This window comes from Aspergillus heteromorphus, assembly GCF_003184545.1.
Source record: "Aspergillus heteromorphus CBS 117.55 chromosome Unknown BO70scaffold_8, whole genome shotgun sequence".
NCBI lineage: Eukaryota > Fungi > Ascomycota > Eurotiomycetes > Eurotiales > Aspergillaceae > Aspergillus > Aspergillus heteromorphus.
The window spans coordinates 179492-197904 of NW_020290413.1; the positions used below are offsets into that span (position 1 = coordinate 179492).

The 18413-nt window shown below is 54.7% G+C and overlaps 6 protein-coding genes across 6 annotated transcripts; 4 read left to right on the forward strand and 2 right to left on the reverse strand.

Annotated features, from left to right (window-relative positions):
* Positions 1-3183: 3183 nt before the first annotated feature.
* BO70DRAFT_255166 (ankyrin repeat protein) lies at positions 3184-3636 on the forward strand (the record flags this gene model as incomplete). Its single annotated transcript, XM_025538838.1, has 1 exon — positions 3184-3636. A coding segment is annotated over one exon (453 nt), but the record flags the coding sequence as incomplete, so codon positions are not given.
* Positions 3637-6234: 2598 nt separating this feature from the next.
* On the forward strand, positions 6235-7093 carry BO70DRAFT_360783 (uncharacterized protein). Its single transcript, XM_025542872.1, has 4 exons — positions 6235-6433; positions 6488-6619; positions 6674-6779; positions 6835-7093. The coding sequence occupies exons 1-4, from the start codon at positions 6419-6421 to the stop codon at positions 7083-7085; spliced, it is 504 nt and encodes a 167-aa protein (XP_025400515.1). The 5' UTR covers positions 6235-6418; the 3' UTR covers positions 7086-7093.
* A 392-nt stretch (positions 7094-7485) lies between these two features.
* Positions 7486-9482, reverse strand: BO70DRAFT_360784 (uncharacterized protein). The gene is made up of 3 exons (XM_025542873.1): positions 8971-9482; positions 8568-8905; positions 7486-8508 (listed from the first exon to the last, which is right to left on the reverse strand). The coding sequence occupies exons 1-3, from the start codon at positions 9098-9100 to the stop codon at positions 7720-7722; spliced, it is 1257 nt and encodes a 418-aa protein (XP_025400516.1). The 5' UTR covers positions 9101-9482; the 3' UTR covers positions 7486-7719.
* A 986-nt stretch (positions 9483-10468) lies between these two features.
* BO70DRAFT_289139 (2-hydroxyhepta-2,4-diene-1,7-dioate isomerase) lies at positions 10469-11966 on the forward strand (the record flags this gene model as incomplete). Its single annotated transcript, XM_025539306.1, has 5 exons — positions 10469-10651; positions 10699-10890; positions 10943-11453; positions 11520-11662; positions 11733-11966. The coding sequence occupies 5 exons, from the start codon at positions 10469-10471 to the stop codon at positions 11964-11966; spliced, it is 1263 nt and encodes a 420-aa protein (XP_025400517.1).
* Positions 11967-12332: 366 nt separating this feature from the next.
* car2 (ornithine-oxo-acid transaminase) lies at positions 12333-14162 on the reverse strand (the record flags this gene model as incomplete). Its single annotated transcript, XM_025540991.1, has 3 exons — positions 12333-12857; positions 12908-13609; positions 13671-14162. The coding sequence occupies 3 exons, from the start codon at positions 14160-14162 to the stop codon at positions 12672-12674; spliced, it is 1380 nt and encodes a 459-aa protein (XP_025400518.1). The 3' UTR covers positions 12333-12671.
* Positions 14163-14770: 608 nt separating this feature from the next.
* gpi10 (putative glycosylphosphatidylinositol-alpha 1,2 mannosyltransferase) lies at positions 14771-17443 on the forward strand (the record flags this gene model as incomplete). The annotated part of the gene is made up of 5 exons (XM_025546512.1): positions 14771-15106; positions 15228-15458; positions 15523-15785; positions 15834-15980; positions 16033-17443. 5 exons carry the CDS (start codon positions 14771-14773, stop codon positions 17441-17443), a joined length of 2388 nt encoding a protein of 795 aa, XP_025400519.1.
* Positions 17444-18413: the final 970 nt, after the last annotated feature.

Genomic DNA, 18413 nt, shown 5'->3' on the forward strand with positions numbered 1-18413 from the left:
ACCCAGGCCCCAACCCTTAAAACCGACCCAGCACGTGACCTCCACCGCGACCAACCCCATCCGCACCATCCCGTAACCCTCATCACCACCCCAGACCACCCTCACACCCTCGCACCCCATCCAAAACACTACATGAACGAAGCGGACGTCCAAATAAGCTTATATTTAAACTCCAGTCCCCTACAGCTCCTCGTCCTCCAAACGGAGCGTCCAGCGAGTTCCCCCCGGATCCACTCAGATTAGGCAGCCAGATATCGCAACACGAGACGACGCGATACACGAGCGACCCCGGACTGACTAGGGGGGCGGACGCCTCGCAGCGGGGCGGGAGAGAGATGCGATGCGATGCGATCATCTGTCTGTCGGTGTCCACCTATCGATCGATCAGCTGCCTGCGTGCCTGTCCAGACGGTCTGCCCCTGCCGTGCGAATCGGGTCGGTGGCGATACCGTGCGTAAGGTAGGGTAGCCAGTGATCAGTGCTCAGTGATCTCCGTAGACTGGTAGGGTAGACCGGATGTCTCGGTATCCCACGAGGCGGCGACTAGGGAGGGTTTAAGGGCGAGTGACCAACGTAGTACATGATTAGGGAACTGGCTGCCGCCTCGTGGCGTGTACCCCGTCTGTAGACTGTACTTAGAGGTGGGCATCCATCCCGTCCGCGTGGCTCTGGGTCTGGGTTGGTCAGGTCAGGTCAGGCTCTTGTCCTACAGGACACAGTCCCAGTCCCGGGTCCGGGTCCGGGTCCTTCTCCCATGAGTTCCCATTCGTGCCCGGCCCTCCTTGATGAATAAGTCTTGTCGCCCCGTCGTATGGTGTCTGTCTTGTCTTATCTAAGATTGTTCTTTGTGCTGCCGGGTCGGGTCGTGTATGTAGACTTGTCCACGCGACGGGGTCTGGCTACTTCCGAGTCGCCGGGGGTGTTTCGTTTGCGTTGGAGGTGAGTGGCTTATAGAGGGGTATACTACCGTAGGAGTATACCGAATCTATCAACCGAGGAGAAAGGTATTTCTCCTGCTGGGACTGGGAAACAGCCTGAGGGCGTTGAGTGAGTACTTCTGTCTGTATATATCGGTCCCGCGTGGAGGATAGTCTGCGTGGCATGATATCATAATTATATTATATTTAAGCAGTTACATGCAGCCATGCCGGCGGGAAGGGCATTCAGATGCTTTTGGGGTTGCGGTGAGTTGAGTAGAGTTGTAACGTTGAAGTACTACTCCGTACTGGTACTGGTCCTTCGGGGCTTGGTTGCGGGTTGTAGAATGTACCTTGGTATGTATGTATGTATCTTTTCTGTTAGGGTTTGTTCGCAATCGCGTCCACTAGAGCTGGACTAGACACGTCCCTAATTATTTACTTGTATATACAGCGGGCGAGGTACATGCTATACTATACTATATTATAAAACCGAAGGATATGATCGATGGTCGTTCTGTGATCGGTTGATGCATCTCTGGTGAATGAATTTATATACCAGGCTCTGTTACTATGCATGTGTACAATGGCCGATGGCGAAGATCTGTCGGTTTCCAGTGATAATCTCGAAGACGATAGATAGAAAAAGGAGTTGCTGGTGATACTTTATAGTACGGAGATAATCGTTCCTGTCGCCCTGATGGTTCTGCATGGTTTGTAGAGGCAGAAGAATATATGGTTGGAGGGCGATTACTAATCTGGATATATATGATTCTACTATTTTATTGAGTTTGAAAGACTTGTATCAAACCATGATCATGTCCACAATCATCCTGCCCTCTTTAGCGTCAAACCGGCGGTCCAATTCCAAAACACATCATCAACCACATTTCCCTCTCTCATACCCAGATCATACGTCCACAGTACATACATCAACTGACTCGCGCCGGCTGGTCATGCCTGGATCTGACTGACTTCTGTCCGCACGGTTGGTTCCCTGGTTCCATCTCGTCGATCCCCACCCTCCTTCCCTCGGGAAGGGCCGACCAAGACCCACTCCAACTCTTTTGCTACGATGCGATGCGTTGGTCTTACTATAAGACTACTAGCTTCGATAAAAATCTTGAATTAACTACTAAAATCACTAGGGAATTTCTCAGGACGACGACCCTCTTCCAGAGAGCATCTAGACAGGGAGTTCTCCTTTTGCCAATACCCCCCGGCAAAGCGATATAAACACGCTCGCTATCTGTCGTAAGTATGAATAAGCATTTGGACTGGAATTCAACCACTGGACCAGAAAGCTGTCCAGACATCCGGATATGCTGCATATGTCCTGACAATGTATAATGCTGTGCATAGTTGTGCGTGTCTGTGTATGCTTATGTCATTACCATACTTCCGTATTGCCGTCACGCGCAGTACGGCGTGCTGCTCTTTCTGGCCGATCCCCCATCTTCCCGTTCCACCTCCTTCCATCCACAGGTTGACAAGAAAGACTTGGTCCCAAGAAGGAGATTCAACCATCCTCTCCGGTTCCCATCTGCTGGAAATGGAATAGCCGCACTGCAGAGATCGAGCCATGAATCACTGACTGCCAAGCGACTCCAGTGGGACGGGGACAGCTCATGAAGATGCCACTCGACCCGGAGTCATGAAAAATACGAGGCCAAGTCAGGGTGCCCTGAGCGGCGCGTAGCAGCACGGGCCATGGCCAGTGCGCCCGAAGTGGGGTGGAATGCGAGTGTCCGTCAGCCTTGCTTATCTGCACCCTGCAGCCTTTTAAGGGTCTTTCTGCAGCCACAAGTCTTTCCGTGATGTGTGAGACCCTTGCCATATCGCCATGGAAGACAACCCAGACGGCAAAAAGCCCGATAGGGCTGAAGATGCTCCTGGTTCGTCTTGGATTGGGTTGTCCGATAAGAAACACATGACAATCGCTGACCATCCCCTAGGAGAGTTCCCAATGCCTCTCTCTCACGATGAGATTGTTGAAAAGCTCACGCAAGCGATCAGAGATGGGCGCGTTGATGACCTCGCCGAGCTCGTCGACCTCCACGGCACCGAATTCACATTCGACTACAAATTCCCCAAAGAGTCGGCCACAAAACGACTCACCCCATTCCTCTTTGCGTGTGTATACGGTCATGTCGAGTGCATCGCAGTGCTGCAGAAGAAAAACGCCAACCAGGCCGCAAAGGCGGGAAATGGACTGACGGCGTTCCACATAGCCGCGCTCAACAAGCGAGAAGCTCTGCTTGAAAAGTTCTTGGACGAGGGGTTTGATGTCAACGAGCCGAGGGGCGATAGTGGGACGCCTCTTCACACGGTCGCGCAGCATGGACGCGATGCGATGATCAAGTTCCTCTTGCGCAAGGGTGCGTATATCGGGGCTCTGGATGTCGATGGTTGGACGCCTTTGCATTATGCCTGCGCGAGAGGGCATAAGGCTGCAGCGGAGACTCTGATGAATCGGGGACATAGCTTGATCGATCAGGGGGACTTTGAAGGGAAGACGCCTTTGTTTTGGAGCTGTGCTAAGGGGAGAGCGGAGACTGTGACTGTGTTGTTGGCCGCGAATGCGAATATCGAAACAGCTAGTCATCGTGGAGATACGCCTTTGATTATGGCGAGCAATAATGGGCACGCGGAGACAGTCAGGCTGCTCCTGAACGCAGGGGTCAAAGCGAATCAGAGAGGCCCGGAAGGGAAAACCGCTTTCTTCTTTGCCTGCGCGCACGGGCACCTCGACGTGGTTAGGTTGCTCTTGGAATTTGAGGGCCGACAGGGCGTCGATCGCTGTATGGTGGACAACCGGGGCCTCACTGCCCTTCATTGCGCGGCACGGAACGAGAAGGAGGACATCGTTCGAGAACTCTGCGGGGATGACCAGACCGATATCACGATCCAAGACCCCCAGGGCGGGACTCCATTGAACGAAGCAGCTGAAAAGGGAAATCTGGGAATCATGTTGCAATTTTTGGGGCATCAAGCCCGCTACCCCAAGGATCCCATCAAGAACCCAACCAACCTCTCGACACGGTATGAAGTGGACAAAGTGGAGAAAGCGCTCTTGAACTGCATGGAGGCGCTCTCATCTTCAACCGCAGTCGAACAGGCCATGTATTGGGCCATCTGCAACGGCCGAGAAGAACTAATGGCCTCGTGTATGAAAGCCCCAGGAGCGATGTCATGGAGAAGAGCAGGAGCAACCTGGCTGCACATCGCTGTCAAATACGAGCAATCCGCTTTGTTGACGAGACTACTCCCTCCGGAGAGCGATCTTCCCGGAAGAATCCGGGTGATCTGCCAGGACAGCGATTCAGAGGAATCACCGTTCTCGTTGGCAGCTCAAGGAGGCAACCAGACAATCGAACAGCTATTCTGGTCCACATTCCGCAATTTCAAGTTGAGCTGCAATCGATTCCCAGAGGAGGCTGCTCGCGTGCTGGAGCTGGCTGCGCAATTTGAGAAGCCCGAAGGGACCATACTCCACGAACTTCTCCAAAAGCGAGGCATTGGCCATCCAGATGCAGCCGAGTCTGCCAAATGGAGCGAGCTGGAGTGGGCGATTTTCCGCTGCGAGCCTATGGTGGTATGGTGGCTCTTATCGAGAGGGCGTCATCGCGGCGATTCGAACGCCCTCCAGCTGGCCAAGCAGCAGCTTGTAAAAGTCGACCATGATCGCCCATCTGAGGTCAAAAGACTAAACATCATCATTAGCCTGCTCGAAAAGAACCCCCCGATTATAGGGAACCCGATCAGCCAAGACCGTCCACTTACTATACCCCAACCCCCAGAGGACGACATTCTTCGCTTGGAAGGGCGAGTGGTGGAGTTCTATGCGAAGGATGCGCAGATCCAGTATGATAACGTGGCAAGAAGCCTGCTAGATATAATCTATACCTCAGGCCCCGCAAGCATTATAGCGAATGTCAGAAGCCAGGATATGCGCGACCGACAAGCCATGAGAAATGCCCTTGATGATATCGATCGCGCGGAGGGGTTGTTGCAGAAGGAAGAATCAGAAGAGGAAGAGAAGGAATCGGCCGGGGATAAAACCTCGGAGGGAGATACAGAGATTGGGAATTCATCCGATCATTCACAGGGTCATTCACCTGGGAAAACCCAACTTCGATGGATTCATATGCCAGTGAACTCGGTATGATTCCCTGTCTGCTTATTGCTATAGTTACTGATTCACTCTAGTTGCTGCTTCTGAGGGTAAGTTGACCTGATCGGGCTTCACTCAGGGAATCTTAGTGACTGATTTCCTGTCTTAGCATCTAACTACACGGCTGTGTCGGGATTCAAATGTGATGGAAAGGGGACATGGGCGAATGATGGACTTTTTCGAACAGAGTGCGAACGAGCTGACCGCGGCTGGTAAAAGAATTTATATGAAGGCACAGGGCCTAGTATGCTAATCCCCTACCGGATTATGTCAGGTTTCTAAGGAGGCTAATAAAACTTCTAGCATAAGGAAAGCACGTCCCAAGAGCAGACCAACTCGTCTGCTCACAGAACACACACCGCACTCTATGTAGGTCTTGATATCTCGACATCATCATAAGCAGAATTAATGAGTAGCAGCTTCCGTACCTATGTGTGGCAGACAAACCGGACAGAACAACCAAAAACGAGCCAGCTTCCAGCCTATCCACACACGAACCGGTGACACTGGACCAATTCTACTACACCGCACTCGGAGACACCAGCGCCAGAGACGACGACCAAGTGCTATCCAAATATCTGAAGAAACAGAGCGAGGACAACCCCGGGAACCCCTACGTGCAGCAGAGCAAGTCGGACAAGAAACAGATTTTGATGATCAATCAACTATGGGTGTGGGTTCTCGATGAGAGTACGTCAAACATGCTATAAAATGTCACTCTTATCTGATATTCTACAGAAACGATAATCTCAACAACATCAAACTCTCTGAACCAGTCAGAGAACCTTATCTTCGACAGACTCTCCAGAATCGTGCAGTCCTCGACAATACATCGTCCGGAATCAGCCGAGTCCATGCTCAGCATGCTCATGGGAGTCACAGCGGGGCTGTTCGTGGAGAGAAACGTGCTCGAGCAATTCCCTAGCAAGACAATCCTCGATGTTTTCCGGGAGTCTATCCAAGACAAGGTACACTACCACCGTCACTCTTCCGGGATCTTCAGTCCTAACATTGACAGGCCAACGAAGAAACCAAAGAACTAAAGAAATTCCGCCTGTCCCTCAACAAATCCAGCAAAGGTAGCAAGAACCTCGGATCCGCAAACCCCTACGAGGACATCGGCGCACAGGCAGACCTTCTACACGAGATCAAGGATATATGCGACGAGCTGAACATCCTCAAAGCATTGACTGAAGTGCAAGAGACTGTCTGGAGACAGGTCTTCCAAACGGAGAATCTGGACCGCTTTGCGCTGAATCACGCCCAGTTGCAGCATACACCTACGGCGCGAAGACAGGAGATCGAGGAGATGCTTGTTGAAGCTAAGATGACTCTTGACTCGGTGAGCTATCATTCAAATCTTCTTCTTGGTCATTGCTGATACTTTCCCCCAAAGGTACAAAACCTTCTGGACCTCAGGCAGAAACAGGCTAGTATCCTCGAGGCCGAGTATGCGCGGATACAGGCCGAGGATACGGGGAAGCAGGCGAATACGGTGATGGTTTTTACTATCATTACTATTATATTTGTGAGTATCGAATATACGTATGACTGGCAGTTACTGACGACACTTGGAAAATAGGCCCCGTTATCATTCCTGACCTCCCTGTTTGCGCTGAACGTCACCAACTTCCCACACGACTCCGGCAACGTTGAATATCAGGGATGGTGGCTGTTTCCGGTTCTCTGTACGTCACTCACTCTATTATGCTTTGTCCTATTTCCAGACTCATGTCATCATAGTTGGCTCTTCAATTGCATTCATCATACCAGCATGCTACATCGCCCTCAACATCAACAACATCAGCGAGTCGACAGACGGAGCCAAAGACCGGTGGAAGGGCTGGTGGACACGGCGCAGGAAACCAGCGCCAACATCCACAATCTCCTCTGAGAAGATTGCGAGCTCGCCGCGGATTGAAATTGGACGGCGCCCGCGTTCCGGCTCGAGGGATACTAAGACTGAGATGAGTCAGTATATACTACCGAAATGAGACGCAGGATGTTGATTAGATGTGTTGATGTTCATGCTGTGTTGGGTATGGGGTACGATCGTATAGGTTATGAATCTGTAGAGCGTGCGCGAGCGGGCTCTATATAATTATATTAGTAGATATAAATAGAGAATTATTCAAAATCTCGTGCTTTTTTCAATTAAGTCTATCTGTAGCAGTGTGTGATAATAGAATCAGTGGCTTCTCTTTTTCTTGTTGATGCCTCGAGAATGAGATTTGTCTCCCCGGAGCCAGCCCCAGACGTGCTAAGCACGGTTGGTTCCCTGGTCTCGTTCTGTCGATCCCCATCATTCGGGAAGGGCCGCACCTCCACTATTCTAGTACTCTAACGCCTTTTGTTTGGTCTTATCTTACTGTGAGACTGGCTTCGAGTAAAACCCATGAATTAAATTGACTAATTAAACTGCCACATCACTTTTCCTTCACTAATAGCTATTATTATTATTATTATTGTTATCATTCTTCTTCCTTTTTTTCTTCTTCGCCTTGTTCCTCAAGGGCAGCTTCGTGGATAGGCACAGACATTTCGTCCCAAGGAAGCCGGGTATCTGTCATAGAGATGAGGGAGAACTGGGAGAGGGAAAGTATACTTGATGTGTCCTGTCACTTCTCTTCACTCCTCCTGCTCTTCTTCTTCTTCTTCTTCCTCCTCAAGGGTAACTTCGTGGGTAGACACGGCCCTTTCATCCCCCGGACGACAGGTATCCGTCACTGAGGTAAAGGAGGACTGGGAGGGAAGGAGCAAACTCGATGTATCCATTTCATAGGGTCGTGCAAAGTAATCCAGGCCGTCATCATCGTCATCATCGTCGGAGTAGTCGTCCGGGTCCTGGGGCTCGGCAGCTGCGGCCATGGCAGCGACTCTGTTCATATGCCACTGTAGGCTCATGATACGGGTGTCTGGGAGAGGGAGATTGACGGGATCGGGGGTCTTGAGAGTGAAGGTATCACCACTGATGATTCGTCGATGCGAGATCATATCCCACAAGTTGACGCCGTACTTTGTCGGATCTTCGTTATCGGGGAAGTCCGGTATTTCTCCAATAGAGACATCTTTTGGCGCCTGCTGTTGTTTCAGCCACCAGAACCGGAGAGTCAACCATTTGCCATTAGGATCCCTATCTAAGGGTTCAAAGGCAAAAAAGCTTTTTCCGTGAAGGCGGTGGGCAAATGAATTCATGCAAATCATATTCTCAATCTTTTCCGTATCAGCCCCATCGCCGAAGATCGCATTGTACCAGCTATCCACTTTCTCTTTTGTCCAGAAGAGGCGAATAGTTCTCCAGAATCCAATCACTCCGGGACTATCACGGTTACCCATCAAGGCTGGATACAGATGACACACGTCGATAAGCTCGGCCGGTGTTGAGGTGATAATACACATGCCATCACGGTCCTTGCACTTCAAGTCCAAGATATCATTAGTACTCAATAACAGAAAGCTTTCAGGGATTATCATACTTGCTGGGTCACGGCTGTGCTTCGCCTCCTCTTAGTGCCAGGAGTGACGGGAGAGCTGAGAGGATGCTTTTTTGATAACCGCTCTATTGTCGGAGAAGAAGGAATGTCCAGACGAAGTCGGACGGGGGCCGGTGTTGGTGTCGCGCTTTTAGTGACGGGCAATGATGCCACGGGAGCCGAACCCATTCCAGGCAGAGGGCTTGAGAGAGGAACCGGGGAAGATTCCAGCCTGGGGGACTCCTTGCCCGGAACACGAGACAGAGGTGATGGGGTCGGGGTGCCACGTACTGCCACGGGAGATGCCACCTGGGAGTTAATCTTTTTGTCCAACTGAGACCCTAGACATTATAAAAGAATGTTAACAACAGGATGTCCACCAGTAAGTAATCAGCCTATAACTAACATTTCCCAACAATATTAGTGCTCTCTTTCATGCAAAGACGGTCAAGAAGCACATCTATCGAGCCGTCGAGGAGGGCATGCAGGGCACGCAGGTTCTCGATATCCGACAGCCAGAGACATGCACGCACCATTGGGAGTTGCGTGGGAAGAGGGTCATGGGCCAGGGCATCTGAAATTTCGCTGATCAGGCGGCGTCGCTCTTCTTCTTCAAAGATGGCATTGAGATACACCATTGTGAGACGAAGGGGTCAAACGAGGACAGAGAGAGATAGATTGCTAAGTTGTGGAACGGATGCAGGACGCGGAGAAGTAGAAGGAGAAGTAGAAGCAGAAGTAGAAGCAGAAGCAGAAGCAGAAGGAGAAGGAGAAGCAAAAGCAGAAGCAGAAGCAGAAGCAGAAGCAGAAGCAGAAGTAGAAGGAGAAGTAGAAGCAGAAGCCGAAGCAGAAGCAGAAGGAGAAGGAGAAGCCAAAGCAGAAGCAGAAGCAGAAGTAGAAGGAGAAGTAGAAGCAGAAGTAGAAGGAGAAGTAGAAGTAGAAGGAACAGTAGAAGGAGAAGGAGAAGGAGAAGTAGAAGGAGGGAAATATAGGGAGGATATTCGTGCGATTACGTCATACTCGGAGCATGCGTGATGCGATTATTACCGTATTTCCGCCATACCTGGGTACCTTGCCTGCTACATAATTAGGTATGCCGGGGGAGGTACCTTAGGGTACTGCCCTGTAGGCTATGACAGGACCAGACCGTCAGTGCCTGGAGAACAAATCCCGAGAACAACTAGGCTGCTCGGGCAATTTGGAGTGGTTGGTGAGGATCTAAATCAGGCCTTGACTAGAAGATGATCTGGTTCTGGGGGCTGGATGGCGGACCTGAGAGATTTGAATGTTCGTATAATAATGTCTCTTATTTCGGGGCAGCATGATTACATTGTATAATCACATAAAGGTAAATTAGGATAGGAGTTCTGTACTACTTTTAGGATAACTTCCGGGGTACCCCCGACCCCAGCATAACAGCCCGGGCATACTCCCCCTCCTCCGGAACTCTCCCCGGGAAGCATTCGCAGAGGTAGGTCATAGCGACAGGGAAGATGAACAGGTAGCTGAGGGCGAGGATCGGCCAGGGGATGGTGGTGGTGTACAGGCGGTCGCTCGTGAAGTGGCCGTAGAGCTCGGCGAGGAGGACGCCCACGGTTTGGGTGAATGTGCTCGTGGGGGTTTATTCTCCTCGCCCATGGTGGTTGGGGGGTAAGGATTCTGCACGGCGACGGCGAGGTCCACGAACTGGTATAGAAGGGCCCGCCGCCCCTTGCATCAGCCAGATCGACAGCCAGAAAAAAGCAAGCAGCGATAGCGCATGGATCTGCAACCCGATTCGGCATGCAGGTTCCCTTCTGCAGAGGTGCTGCAACGATACCCGACGACCCGATTACCCCCCCTCCTTGGTCCTGGGATACTTTTACCACCTTCGTGCGACACTCTCTTCCTTCAGCATCGGAATCATGACTGTCACGGAGACGCCCTTTACCATCGACAACCTCCCCTACGGGGTGGTTTCCACCGCCGACAATCCGACTCCCCGCTGTGCCACGGCCCTGGAAGACGATGCCATTGATTTGAGCGCGCTCGAAAGGGTTGGATACTTCAAATCCATCCCGGGGTTCAAGGGCCGGGTATTCTCCAGTGTATGTGCGTGCATTCCCACGGCGCTGTTCACAGTCTGACCTCGCAGCCAACCCTGAACACGTTCGCCTCTCTGCCCAAAGAAACACACGTCTATACGCGAGCGGCCTTGACAGATCTGCTCTCCGACGACGAGATCCGAAAGACCTACGCTATCCCCCTGTCCAGAGTGCAGAACCATCTTCCGATGGAAACGAAGAACTTCAGCGACTTCTATTGCTCGTACGAGCACACCAGGAACGTACGCAACCCTTGATCCTGGTCGAGCCTCAAAGCGGCACTGACAACAGCAGTACTCGGAGCTGTACTCCCTCACCATCCCCCGTTCGTGGTGGTGTATCCCCTCCGTGTACAACGGCCGCCAATCCAGCCTCCGCATCTCGGGCACCCCGATCCGTCGACCCTGGGGCGTGGTAGCCGACTCGCAGAATCCGGAGGGTCTGCCCGTCTTCAAGCCCAGCGCGCGCTTCGACTTCGAGCTGGAGATGGGCGTCTATCTCTCCCGCCCGTATCCCCCGGGCGAGATCCTCGACATAGCCGACGCGAAGGATTATATATTTGGGCTGGTGATATTGAATGATTGGTCCGCGAGGGACATCCAGACCTTCGAGATGACGCCGTTGGGGCCGTTCCATGGCAAGGGGTCGGGGACGAGCATCTCGCCGTGGATCGTCACGATGGAGGCGTTGGAGGGATCGCGGTGTGAGGCCAAGCCACAGAGCCCTGCGCCTTTGAGGCATCTGGCGTGGAAGGGAGAGGCTGGGGAGGCGACGTTTGATATCGAGCTGAAGGCGAGGGTTATTCGTATGTTGCCCATGTCTTCTTCTGTTCTCTTCTGTCCATTTCATTTGTATTACTGACGTGCTTCAGGGAATAAAAAGTCCTACACCGTCACCGAAACCAATCTAAAAGAGCTCTACTGGACCCCCATCCAACAGCTCACTCACCTCTGCAGCGCAGGCGAGGGCCTCTCCGCCGGCGACATCTTCGGAACGGGCACTGTGACCAGCGATGTACGCACCCCATATATAAACATATATAAACATACCCTTGGATAACTGAGAACCCTGCTAACAGAAGCAGCGCATCAACGAGCAAGGAGAGGAGATCGGGGTTGCCTGTCTGATCGAACGGGGGCTAGAGAGGAACGTCCTCTCCGAAGCTCGCAAAGACGGCCTGGTGTTTCTCGACGACGGAGACGAGGTGGTCATGGAGGGCTGGTGCGTCAATCGGCTCACTGGGGGGAGGTTCGGCTTTGGGGAATGTCGCGGCGTTGTGATTCCAGCTTTGATGGAGGGCGAATGGGAGGGGGAGTGAGCTTCTTCTTCTTCTGCTTTGGGGAGTTCCGAATCCGAGAAATAAATGCGAGAAAGAAGTCAGCTGTCTGGTTGATTCAGGCAGTAGTCAGTCAAACAAGTCCAGCGTCGCAGTTCAAGTAGCTACAAGAGTAAGATAGATACCCACGCCAGGCGGTAGAAGAATCCGGTGCCACAAAAGCAAGCATGGCGTGTTGCAGAGCGAGGGATTTAAACGGGGGAATGGGAGTGGCAGGGAGGAGAAAAGAGGGGGAAGAGCGGGGACTATGCAACTATTTGCATAGTCAGTGCTGCTACCACCACTGCTACGACTACGAAAATCTCTCTCGCCCCCTCAACTACAACATTACACCAAAATCCATCTGGTCGGTTGGGAATCTTCTGCATGGGAATTTTCCTAGGGTCATCACGCATAATACAATCATGAATTATCGTCCCGTCGCTTCAACCGTGCGATCGAATACGGCATCTCGCTGCGCCGGGGGTCCGGCGACACGCGACCGGATCCTCCTGCGTGCGCTGGAGCCTTCCACGACGGACGATGGCGTACCAATGTCGGTCTCATACTGTTGAACAGTGACGAGCCACCGTCCTGGTCGGGTGCGTCCGCGCGATGCTGACGAGATCAGACATTGTCGCGGTCGCGTCAATGTGCTGGGTTTGTCCCGATGTCTCCATCGGGACCCGTCCTGCCCTCGGTCGGGGCTTAGTTCTCAAGGCTGACCTTGACCTTCTTCTCCGGCGGGGGGATGATCTGGTCCTCCACGGCACCGGTGAGCGTGGGCAGCTCCGTCACCGCGGCCTTGATAATCTCCAGGGACTTCTGGACCTCCTCGTCGGTGATCACCAGGGGCGGCGCCAGACGGATGATGTTCTCGTGGGTGGGCTTGGCCTGCGGGGGTCAGTGGGTGGTCGCACGGACAACGGTGGGAGTCAACTTACCAGCAATCCCTTCGACTTCAGCAGCATGCACAGATCCCACGCGGAGTGGCCGTTGGTCTTGGACTCGTCGATGACGACGGCGTTGAGCAGACCCTTTCCGCGCACCGTCTCGATCACGGGGCTGCCGATGGCGCGCAGCCCGTCGCGGAAGACGTGGCCCAGCTTCTCGGCACGCTCGACCAGCTGCTCCTCCTGGACGACCTCGAGGGCGCGGATGGCGACGGCACAGGCCAGGGGGTTGCCGCCGTAGGTGGAGCCGTGGGTGCCGGGCTCGATGGTGAGCATGACGTCCTTGCGGCCCAGGACGGCAGAGACGGGGTACATGCCGCCGGAGATGGCCTTGCCCAGCAGCACCATGTCGGGCTTGATGCCGCTCCACTCGTGGCAGAGCAGCTTGCCGGTGCGGGCGATGCCGGTCTGGATCTCGTCGCAGATCAGCAGCACGTTGTGCTTGTCGCACAGGGCGCGGGCCTCCTGGAGGTAGTCGTCGTCGGGGACGACGATGCCGGCCTCGCCCTGGATGGGCTCCACCAGGAAGGCGGCCAGGTTGGGGCCGGCCGTCTCGAAGGCTTCCCGCAGGGCGGCCTTATCGTTGTAGGTGATGGGCTTGTCCGTTCCGGGAATGGCGCAGCCGATACCGGGCAGATACGGGCCATAGTTCTCACGCGACTCGGGGTCGGACGACAGCGAGATGGCCGCAAACTACGCGGGGATCGTCAGTATGGAGAGTGGAATTGCGCTGACGGGGGATCACAGTGCCTACCGTGCGTCCGTGGAAGTTGTTCTCCGCACTCAGAACGAGCGCCTGGTTCTCCGGAATCCCCTTGACCTTGTACCCCCACTTGCGGGCGATCTTGATTCCCGTCTCCACCGCCTCCGCACCGGTGTTCATGGGCAGGACCATGTCGAACCCGAAGTACTGGGTGACGAACTCGGCAAAGCGGGGGAACACATCGTTGTAGAAGGCGCGGGAGCTGAGGGTCAGGCGGGAGGCCTGGTCGACCAGGGCGGCGACCAGCTTGGGGTGGCAGTGGCCCTGGTTGACGGCGGAGTAGGCGGACAGGAAGTCCAGGTACTCGCGGCCCTCGGGGTCCCAGACAGTGGTTCCCTGGGCGCGGGCAAAGACGATGGGCAGGGGGTGGTAGTTGTGAGCGGCGAATTCCTTTTCGGCCTGGATGGCGGCGTGGGTGGAGGGGGCGTGGTAGGAGGTGGCGCCGTTCGCACCGTTCACGCCGTTGGTGCCGTTGGAAGTCATGGTGGGGGAGAGAGGAGAGGGAGAAAGAAGGGAGAAGAGGAGAGGAGATCAAGGATAGATAGATATGTGGAGAGATATAGAGAGAGAGAGAGAGAGAGAGAGGCGTCGCGGACAGAGGAGGGAAGTGGGAGAAGAACAGAGAACAGAGACAGACGGAGGAGGGGGGGGGAAGAGACGGTTTAAAAGGGCAGGAGACCGGAATGAATTGGGGAGTGCAGCGTAGGGAGGAAATGCAAAGATTGAGGCAGAACTAACCCCTAAGTGCAAGTATACGCGGATGACCTCTAAGTGCAGGTGTACCCGGCGAGACGGAGGCTGACTAAGGCGGTTAGTCACCCTCGCCGCCCGCAAGCCACTCACAGCCGCACCATTTGCACTCTTCCTCTTCCACTCTCCACGCGTGGAGCCTCAGTTTAGACTACAGCTCCACTCGCCCCCTAATCCAGGCTAGTCAGTCTGCTGGCCGGAATCTTCGACACGCTGTTCTTGGTTCTGTTGCCATCCTACTGATCGCTCCAGGGGACAGGAATAGTCAGGGTGGAGTAAGTACTGCAGCTGCATCTGTTACATCACCACAACAATAAGAACAACAACACATGTGAGTAGCCATGGCTTGGCCCGGATTCACCCCGGACATGTTCCCCCCCCCACGGCCCCGAGCATCCTCCGTGGGCAGCAACTTCGACTCCGACGACAGCGACTCGCCGTTATTCCTGCCGCGCCCGTTGCGCCCGCCATCGCCCGCGAGCGTGCTGGCCGCCGCCTCCGCCTTCCTGTCCTCCCCGCCGCCCGACGCCGCCCGCCTCTTCCTCTCCCTCCTCGCCTTCCGCCTCCTCAACGCCCTCACCATCCGCACCTTCTTCCAGCCCGATGAGTACTTCCAGTCCCTCGAGCCCGCCTGGGCCACCGCGTTCGGTCACCATCAGGCCCCGTGGATCACCTGGGTAAGTTGATTGTCCCCCCTCCCTGCGCCAGCATCCTCCTGCATCGTCCACAACATCCCCCGTCGCCAATCCCCGACCACCCAGTGACTAATCGGTCACCCCGTGCGGTGTCATCGTACAGGAATGGCGTCACCAACTGAGATCCTCCCTGCATCCCCTGTTCTTTACCGCCGTTTACTCCCTCGCCAGCTGGCTCGCCCAGCTGCTGCGGCTTCCCCCCGTCTGGCGGGCCGACCTGCTCATCGCCGCCCCTAAGGCCGCCCAGGCCGTCATCGCCGCCGTCGGCGACCTGTATACCTGGAGGCTGGCCTGTGGCGTCTACGGCAATGCCTCCCACGCCGCCTGGGCCGCGGTACGTATCGCCTGGCCCGTCCCTGTGTGTCATCCCTGACTGACAACCCCCCCACCCCCCGCAGCTAGCCGTGTCCATCCTAAGTCCATGGCAGTGGTTCTGCTCCACTCGCACCCTGTCCAATTGCCTCGAAACCACCCTCACCGTGGTCGCCCTGTATCACTGGCCGTGGGAGTGGTCTGTGGCGGACGAGGAGTGGGAATTCCCCCAACCCCGTCTGGTGCACGCCCTCCGCGGCCGTGCCAAGCGGGACATGGAGCGGTACATCGCGCGCCACACTCAGCCGGACGTGACCGCGGAGCAGTTTCACGCTGCTGTCCTGGCCAGGTCGGTCTGACCTCCTCCATAGAAACGCCCCGGGCTAATGGATGATAGGTACCGGCGATGCGTCCCACTCGCCGCGCTGGCATGTCTCCTGCGGCCCACCAACATCCTGATCTGGATCCCCATGGCCTGGGTGGCCTTCTACCCGGCCACTCCGCAGCGACGGATGGTCCTCCTGCGGGAGGCATTGGTTGGGGGGTGAGTAGATGCCCGTTGACTGTCCTAAAGAACGGCTGCTAACCCTGCCCAGCTCGGTCGTCCTCGCCGTGTCGCTGCTCGCAGATCGGTATTTCTACGGCTTCTGGACCTTTCCGCCCTTCCATTTTCTATACTTCAATGTCGTGCAGTCCCTCTCCCTCTTCTACGGCAGTAACGATATCCATTACTATGTCTCCCAGGGCTTCCCGCTCCTTCTCACCACCGTCCTGCCGTTCGCCGTCGTGGCCTGGTACAAGAGCTTTTTCGGCCTCTACTGGCAAACGGAGCCGCCGGCCAACCGGCTGCGCGCGCCGGTGCGATTCCAGCTGGCCGTGGCGTGTCTCCTCATGCCGTTGGTCCTCTCCGTCATCTCGCACAAGGAGGTCCGGTTCATCTACCCCTTGCTGCCCGCGCTCCACGTCCTCCTGGGTCCGACGCTGGTGGCCTTCGTTCGCCCCGCCCTGCTCGGGACCGGCGAGTTTCACATCCCCAAGCGGCTCGTGTTGATATTTTTGCTGCTGGTCAACGCCGTCATGGCCGTCTATACGACCACCTACCATGCCTCCGGCCCGATGGCCGTGCTGTCCTACCTCCGCGAGCAACGACAGGCCCACGGCAGCCCGGATCTGAATGACATCACCCAGCCCGGCATCACCGCGGGCTTCCTCATGCCCTGCCACAGCACCCCCTGGCGCTCCCACCTGGTGTACCCCACCATCGGCGCCTGGGCCCTGTCCTGCGAGCCGCCGGTCGGCCTGGACGACCACGAGAAGGCGACCTACCTCGACGAGGCGGACCAGTTCTACGCCCACCCCGGCGATTTCCTGCGCACGCACATGGCCGGCGGTCTGCGCAACTTTCGGCGCCGACCCTCCTACCATGAGAACCCCCCGGCCCATATCTTCCCCGCGCGGTACCAGACCCAGACGCCGCACGACTGGCCCGACTACCTGATCTTCTTCGCTCAGATGGAGCCCACTCTCCGCAGCCAGCTACGCTTCTCCGCGTACGACGAGTGCTTCCGCACGTGGAACTCCCACTGGCACGACGACTGGCGCCGCCAGGGCGACATCGTCGTCTGGTGCGTCGACCCCGACGAGCAGGCCGCCTGGCAGGCCCAGCGATGGGATCGCCAGCGCGCGGAGCGTCGCCAGGTCCAGCAGCCCCGCGACACCCACTTCGACCGCATTATTCAGACCATCAAGGTCCATGCGACCGGTTCGAAGCCGGCCCCCAGCCGATGGACCGCCCTCTTCTCCCGGCCAAACTGGTCGCGGTCGAGGTCGGAGTCCTGGTCAGGGTCCTGGTCCTGGCCATGGCAGCGTCGCCAACGCCCCACCTTCCTGGGGTATGAGCTGCCGGAATGGATGGTCCGGTCTAAGCGTAGGGAGGAGGACTCATGGGCATTGCCCTCCCGGGAGGAATGGAACCGCCGGCTGAATGACCGGCGGAACTGGGCTTAGGGGTTTTTTCGTACTGTCATTTTTGCTATATTTGTATATCTTGTAACTTCTGGGCTTGGGTGACAGTATCGGTTGTCTTTCATTGGTTTCCCGGGGATAGGATTGTGAATATGTGAGATACCATCTATCTATCTATCTATATATCTATCTTTATGTTTCGAACTCCTTCAAACAGCCAACACAACAGCTCTCGGCCAATAACCTATTTACCTACTACATCTACGAAGAAGAAGCTCCCTGAAATACGGAAACTAAGTTAGGATACGGCTAATTTAACCACGATGTCAATTAAATTGGATTGAATTGAATTGATTCGAATTTTCCATAGTATTCCTAAACTCCATCCTTCCGCTCCATACACGACAAATTTATCTCAAGTAACTCTTTATCCATGTCATGCCATAGTAGATAGATAGATATATATATATATGATATATAGTAGCACGATCTTCTCTCTTCTTTTCCCTCTTCTTTCCCTTCTTCAGTTCTTCTCCAACGAAAAACCACCCACTCACTCCCACTCCCACTCCCAGAACAAGATGATATATAGTAGTAAGGTCTCTCTATATGCGAAATCAGCATGCATACTGTTTTTATTGCATGCATGTAACGCCCTCGAATTCAATTTGTAACGTAACACCTGCAACGCCACGCCACGCCACCACTACTATCTATGATCTAAGTATATATCATGAGATCTAACCCAACCCAATCCAATCCAATCCAACTAACTAACTAACCAAACCGGACCGGAGCAGACCGAGATACCACCAAGCAACAACAACAACAACAACCACGGCAACAACCACAGCAACAAGGACTAGCTAGCTAGCTAGCTGGCTACAACATGAATCTGCATGTATGCGCAATGGAGCAAAACTTTTTGAAAGGGAGATATATGCAGACATGATGCACTATCCATCCCATGCATGCGTTCTGATGTATCAGACATGCTAGGCTAGAAGAAAAG